This window comes from Aedes aegypti, chromosome 3 (assembly GCF_002204515.2).
Source record: "Aedes aegypti strain LVP_AGWG chromosome 3, AaegL5.0 Primary Assembly, whole genome shotgun sequence".
Classification (NCBI taxonomy): Eukaryota; Metazoa; Arthropoda; class Insecta; order Diptera; family Culicidae; genus Aedes; species Aedes aegypti.
Window position 1 is genome coordinate 48390698 of NC_035109.1, and position 7220 is coordinate 48397917.

General features: G+C 40.9%; 1 protein-coding gene across 1 annotated transcript in view; it reads left to right on the forward strand.

Moving 5' to 3' along the window:
- Window positions 1–3861, forward strand: part of LOC5570074 (pair-rule protein odd-paired) — an 85265-nt gene extending 81404 nt beyond the window's left edge. Inside the window, exons 2-3 of the mRNA XM_001653010.2 lie at window positions 1747–1916; window positions 2148–3861. Coding sequence (XP_001653060.2) covers window positions 1747–1916; window positions 2148–2765 — 788 coding nt within the window. The 3' untranslated portion in view covers window positions 2766–3861. The remainder of the gene's footprint in view (window positions 1–1746; window positions 1917–2147) is intronic.
- Window positions 3862–7220: the final 3359 nt, after the last annotated feature.

Below are 7220 nucleotides of genomic sequence, written 5' to 3' on the forward strand. Positions count from 1 at the left end.
AATTAAAGGATAAGTTTTACAACTCATTCAAAAATTACTGTGTCGTCCGATTCTAAAACTGTCTTCGGAAAAGTTGTAGCTGATGAATGTATCTCACAGTGTCAACGTAGCTTTAATTTTCAAGAGCACATGGGCAAACTCTATGACCGATTGAATGATTTGGTTGCTTTTCTCATTGTAATTCCCATATAAACTTTAAAGGGCTTGTGAGCAAAACCGATTTTTTGAACCACTCTAGTATATAATGCTTACATTCATCAAACGACTACCTTATATGCGCATATAATGCTGTTATCATGCCGAATTATCGTGCGTAATGGTTACTTCGGTGCATCAGTTTTTCCTGTAATTGATCCGAAGATATTTAAATACTGTTCATTGAGGTATACTCCAGGATTTTTTGCATTACTTAAATTTACGATTCTGGCATGGATTATCTTAGGATTAATCCCTGGACTCACTGCTTCGATGGATTTCTTGCTATTCTTTGAATCTTATACATCTTACTCGTTTCTAGGCCAATAACCTATTAATCAACTCGCTAGAACTTGTACAAAACGACTACTTTTTACATAATCTGATGTAAGCATATGGAAGAATGGTCATGAGATCAAGTTTAACTTCCGAAGCAATGTTTTTGCTACATACATGAAAAAATGATTAGAACAAATATATTATTTTCAATATCCAATAATTTTCACGTCTTCCCATCCCAAAACTACCTCAAACCATCTGAATCCATCCTCTTCATTAGTTTTCTCCCAGCAAATCATCCTAAAAACAAAACAAAAAACTACTCACCATAACCGATAACCTCCTGCCAGGCTGTAGACGACCTTCACCTCATCGTCTTCGTGGGATGCAAAACAATTTCTCTAGCTTAAAAACTCAACGAGAACCAAAAGAAAAAAAAAAAAAACGCTGAACCTAAGATAAAAGAAGAGTAAAAAAAACACTTTACAGTTAAACCATAACTCAAATATTTGCAATTTCGAAAGTTTTCGAGTGCGGACAAGGCCATCGAGCCCATCATAATCCAAGCTCATTGGGCAACCGAAGCAAAAAGTCAAAAAAGGATCCCTCCATGGCTGTGTTGAGGTGCCATAAATTCTAGCCATACCGACCTTCCTTCCACCAACCTTCCGAGGAAACGACGGGCGGAAAGCGGAAAGAATCCGAAAAATGCGGGAGAAGAGGTTTCCTTCCTTTTTGCGTTGGACCTTCTCCTGAGCTGCGTGCCAATGCAAAAACGATCTTCTTCTCTTCAATGCTGGGAATGATTTATGACGCGCTTCGCAGAAAAATTTGAATGAAGAACAACAATACTGCACTGAGGGCTGGGTGTAGTCAGGATATCATCAGAGGAGGGCAAGCGACCTTAAAAGTTGTTTCGTGAATGTTGTTTGAAGGGCAGAAGCTTGTTTTTAAGACGCATTTACTTATAATATTAGTTCTGGAGACTTCTCGTAACGTTTTTCCACCGATAAGACAGGGGAAACACTCCCCTTATCTGCTCCTTGCTGCCTACGACTATGATCGGAGACGAAGAGACAACACTGACCATGACGACGAAGAATACGTGAAGCGATAACTTCGCCGAGCAATGACGACGGACAAAACAATGGAATCTGACAGCTGTGATTGGCTGCGTACTTGTTGCATCATCATCCCCATCCTCATCGCCATACCACAGATCACAGATCGTGCAATTTTTCTCATGGGATTTTGTCTTCTCTTTCTCCGCAGGTGAAAAGCCGTTCAAGTGCGAGCACGAGGGCTGCGATAGACGATTTGCTAATTCATCAGATAGGAAGAAACATTCACACGTCCATACATCTGATAAGCCGTATAACTGTCGTGTTAATGGTTGTGATAAATCTTACACTCATCCATCATCGCTGAGGAAACACATGAAGGTACGTTACAGTGATTCGTTTTTTCTTTTCTTTCCGAGTTTCAACTCGAGTGTAAATAAATTGTTTGTCGAGATTTTCAAGTGGCGATAGGGCGCTTCGCTTCACGGAAAGAGAGTTGATTTTCAACTCTTACCGTCCGCTGAAAGTCCCATCGCTCAATAGAAACCTCGCAGCATCGAGAAAAGAGTGCACGGTCGTAATCGTTATTCATCTTGTTTTTCGCCCTGACAGGTCCACGGAAGTTTAGGAGAGAAGTCTCCATCGCACAACTACGACAGTGACGGTGAGGAATCGAGCTCGGATAGTGTCATAACCGGAGGGACGCAGACCCCGCCGTCGATCAGCCGGTTACATGACAGTCACAATTCGAGCAAACTTGGCAGTGAATCGATCAACAACAACAACAATAGCAGCAACAATAACAACAACACGAAATCACCATCGACCAATCATCTGCTGTCACCGGTTGGAGGCGCCTCGACGACGTCCTCTTCAACAACGAACAGCGCCCTCTCGCATCTAAGCCAAAACCAGCATCACAACCTGCATCATCATTCACATCACCAGCACTCACACCACCATCACCTACAAAACCATCCAAGCAGTCTGGGACCCCCTCAGCTTCAGCTCACACCAGCCTCCTCAGTTTCGCCACAAGCTTCAGCCACGGCCTCCTCGATGCTCGTCGGACATCACAACCACCCACTCCTCTACCACCATCCGCAGCACCACCCTAACGATTGGTACTCGGCAACGCCACCTTCTGGCCCAGATTCCATGAACCCCCTGAACCACTTTAGCCATCATCACCACCACCTGGTGCATCACGGGCCTACAACGGCCTATTGAGAGCAACTGTTGTTCGATGAGCTCTGTTTCAATTACTGAAACCGCCGCAGTGGCGCCACTGAGCTCCACCTCCTGTCATCATGACAGCTCACTAAAAGCACCCCCGCAGAAGCTCATCCATCCAACAAACTAACCTAAATAAAAAAACAAGGATACGTAACTTTAATAAGCAAAACCAAAAACCAAATGTAGCTGTTAGAGAATCGATAACTCACCCCCATCAAACCCCATTTGTAAGAAGATACAAAGCAGAGAGGGAACCCACTCGTTAAAAACATAGTCGTCGTCAAGAGATAGAATTATCTACCATTTTGTGCCTGCTTGAGCTGTCGTCCCTCTCTCTCTCTCTCTTTCTAACATTACCCCCTCGTAAATCACAAAACAAGCCCAAAGTTTGAGTGCATGAAACAGAGAATCATCCCGCTTTCCTATTTTTTAGGCGAAAATTCTTGTAACATTATTGTAAATAGCGATGAAAAATTCTGTGTGATACGGACCACCCCGTCCTCATTGACCCCTCGAAACAAAGCAGGGGTCCCATTGTTCCCCTCGGGTATCTTTTTGTTTCCGTGTAAATTTAAATAACCGAATTGTGTAAATAAGAAACTAGCAAAAATTACAAAACTGCAGTGTACAGCAAATAAATGAATGCGAAACGATTTGTGTAATTTTGCCAAGGCGGCAAGCAAGTTGACAGGTTTCCTTCGTCGTTTCACGTGTTGGGCTCGATTGGGCTCAGCTGAAAACGATGTAACAGAACGGTGTTTCCGTTTTTCTCAGTGTAGATATAGTCGCGACATTGCGGATAGAGAAGAAGAGTAAGAAGGCTTGGTGCAGCAGAAAATAGTTCTATGATTATAATAGTGTATTTATTTTATTTTTTCCTCGATTATTGGTTTGGTACTTAGAATTGAACCGAGCAAGGTAGGTCCTAGCGATCTGAAAGTAGGGCTGTATAAAATGTGTCAGATTCAAGGAATTTAAGATTAAAGAGTGAATGAAGAAAACGATGGAACATTTTTGGTTCAATGGATAAAGTTTATTTTAGAATAGCAATTTATTGAATATCGATAAAATAGATATTTTAAACAATGTATTTAACTATTTTGTTTTCATTTCTGTTCCGTAGAATATCACTAGCTATTTCTGGTGCTAAATCATTTCGTTTAAAACTCTTTAAGGACCAAGCTGAAGGTCGCGGGTTTAAATCCCGCCAGTCAAGAACCTTTTTGGGCTGGGAATATTTCAAGTACGAATGCAAACATGGTTATTTGCAAAGAATGCTCTCAGAACTGAGAAGGTATAAGAATAAGACGACCAGCTAAGCTGTATCTTAGTGAGTCGTAATGTTAATTGTACCCCCTCCTTCCATAAACTATTCGTAAGTCATTCTTCAAATTTTCATACTAGTCGTAACGCTTCAGTCCTCCTTCTAAAACGTTACGTCATTTCCCAAGCGATGCGTAGTATGCACCTGAAACGTAAAGCGCTCAACTAAAATTTCTCTTTTTTACCAAAGCAATTTTGACAGCCGATCCAGTATGAGCGAAGTGTCACTTTTACTTGCGGAATAATTGAGCGGTACATTTTTCCGTACAGAAAAGTGACAGCTCCATTTGATTTGTACGGCAGGCGTTACCGACGTTATGAAATCGGCTCTACTTCTCAGCAGCGTACAGCTCAAGTAATTTCGGTAGAGGAATCATTCCTTGACCTTTTCTTGTCCTATCCTTTTGCACAGTACTTATGATCATCATAGAACTACATCAACCCTTGAATCCCTACACGGAGAAATATTTTTACCTAATTTTTGAGTTTACTTTACCCAAAATTAAGTATATCGATTATAGTTTCAACCCAAAATATCTCGGTTTTCTCTTTCTCCCACACGAATGTTGTCAAAAATAGAGAGAGCTGCATCTACCCAATAATGGGGGTACTTTGGCCCAATAAGCCAAATTTGGGTAAATGCAACTTTTCTTATGTTTGGGTCGAAAAAACTCAATTTTGCGTTAAATCAACCCAAAATTGAGTATATTTTTCTAATGGACTTAAAGCCAAACTACCTAGTGGGGACCTTGGAAATTTAGTCAAAATTGAGTTATTGGGCTCAACTACGGAATTGCGTTGAAACAACCCAAAATTGAGTTGACTTCCGTCTCCGTGTAACCTATTTTTCACAATCAAATTTGCGTGGCCTTCTAGCTCTAATCAATATACAACATATTGTATACCCGATGAAGAAACAAAAACTTGAAGATTGATATGTCGCGTGATTTGGATTGCATTGATTGGATTGACGGACGTCCCGGAATCGTAGCTAGGATATTTCGGAACTACTTATAGTTGCTCTATGTTGCAAGAAATCATCCAATATACATCATTTCATACTCCCGGGCAGTGATGGAAAGTGGCGAACGCATCATCTGAACTGGAACAAAAACAAAACCAAACGCTCCCGAGCGTCAGAGCGCTGGCTTACTCGCATCTGTCGACTCCCGAGTAACTGAAGCAAAAAGTGATTCGCGAACGTGTTCGGAGCTGCTCAGAGTCATATTGTGCTTTTGGGAAAAAAGCTGCTTACCCTCCGAGATTTATGGTTTTCAAGGGCTTTTGACTACACACTAGTAGTTTACTATCGATATGATGGTTATACAATTAATTTGTCTGTCAAAACCATAATTAATCAAACCTTGCTCGGTTACTCGCGAGTAAACGCTCGCGAGCTTGTTGCTACTTCTTTTGCCATGTTCTCCCGAGCAGACGGGTGCGGGCTTACTCACACCTAGCCAGATCCCGAGTCTGTGATGTTTGTTATGCGTTGGTATACACTCGTGAGCTGCTTCGTGATGCGAAATTTTCCAACACTGCTCCCGGCAAAAAACCTTAAGGTTTATTGTGTCGCATGGCATGGACTTCAATCATTTGGTTGATGCCATTTTTCAGGGCCCCGAAATCAGCTCCAAAATATCCCGGAAGTACTTGTAAATGACCCTTTGTTGCATGAAATTATTTAGTATGCTTCGTATTTAACTCCTGTCGAAAAATCTTGAATACTGATGTGTTCACACTTAGCTCAAATCACCGAAATCGGTAATTTATTTACCGAAATCTCAACAGCTGAACGGTTGGTAATCGGTTCGGTAAACGAACCGATTACCGAGCTACGATTACAAACTACAATAAAATCATGTAAGTTTCCGCTATACATTGTGTATCCTAGCATGGACTCTAACCGATTACGCGACAATTCGCATAAATTTACGTGATGTGGATGTAATTTTACACGATGTGTCATGTAAATTTGCGACAAATCTGGCAATCCCTTTATGTGCATGATTTTACGCTGAAATTTACATGGAATTTTCTTTCTGTGCATGACATGGTGTTGTCAATTTTCTAATTCACCGATTTCGGTAAATTAACAGATCGATTACCGAAACATCGGTTAAATTCACCGTTGTCGGTAATGCTGGCGAATTACAGACGCCTCTGTAAAAATTATGACAGATTCACGTCAATTTACCGAAACTCAGTAGTTTTGCTGCCAAAAACTACTGGATTACCGAAACATCTGTAATTCATCTAATTACAGATCAACTTCGGTGAATTTATTTACCAAACTCTCACACTCTGTTGAGTGCGTTGTATTATATGCACTGTAATATACTCCCGTTGTAAAATCTTGAAGATTGATTTGCCGCATGATATGGCTTGTGCTGATCAAGGTATGGTTCCCAACTGATGCCTCAGGAACCGGTTTCAGAGAAACTGAAACTGGCCAGAATGGGTCCAAATCAGTTGATAGAGTTGGAATATACTAATGGTTTGTAATTTAATTACAAATACTGTAGTCCAAATTACCTTTGGACAGACCCTACGAAACATCTGTATATATCCGGAATCGACCGTCCGACTGAGGTTCCCAGTACAGGTCAAGAAATAGTGTTGTAGTGTTGTGTCAAAACTCCATTGAAATCAGCTGAAAATTATTATAATAAGAGCCAAAAGATCATGGAAGTTTGCTAGTAATTTGTGCCTCGAAAGAAGACAATTTCACATTCATGTTTTGCTAGACCATAGCCAATCCAATACACACACGGGGACGGACCTGGTGTAGTGGTTAGAACACTCGCCTCTCACGCCGAGGACCTGGGATCGAATCCCATCCCCGACATAGTCACTTATGACGTAAAAAGTTATAGTGACGACTTCCTTCGGAAGGGAAGTAAAGCCGTTGGTCCCGAGATGAACTAGCCTAGGGCTAAAAATCTCGTTAATAAAGTCAAACCAACCAACCAACCAATACACAGAATTGCATCCTGTTTCACAATTTTGCAAAAATGTTATATCAATTACCATTAGAAAGTTAAATTGTTACCTCTGCTCACAGTTTCTAACATTTTTTTCATGCAAACTTTTAACTAAATGCCATTTTTAGAATATGAATTAAAA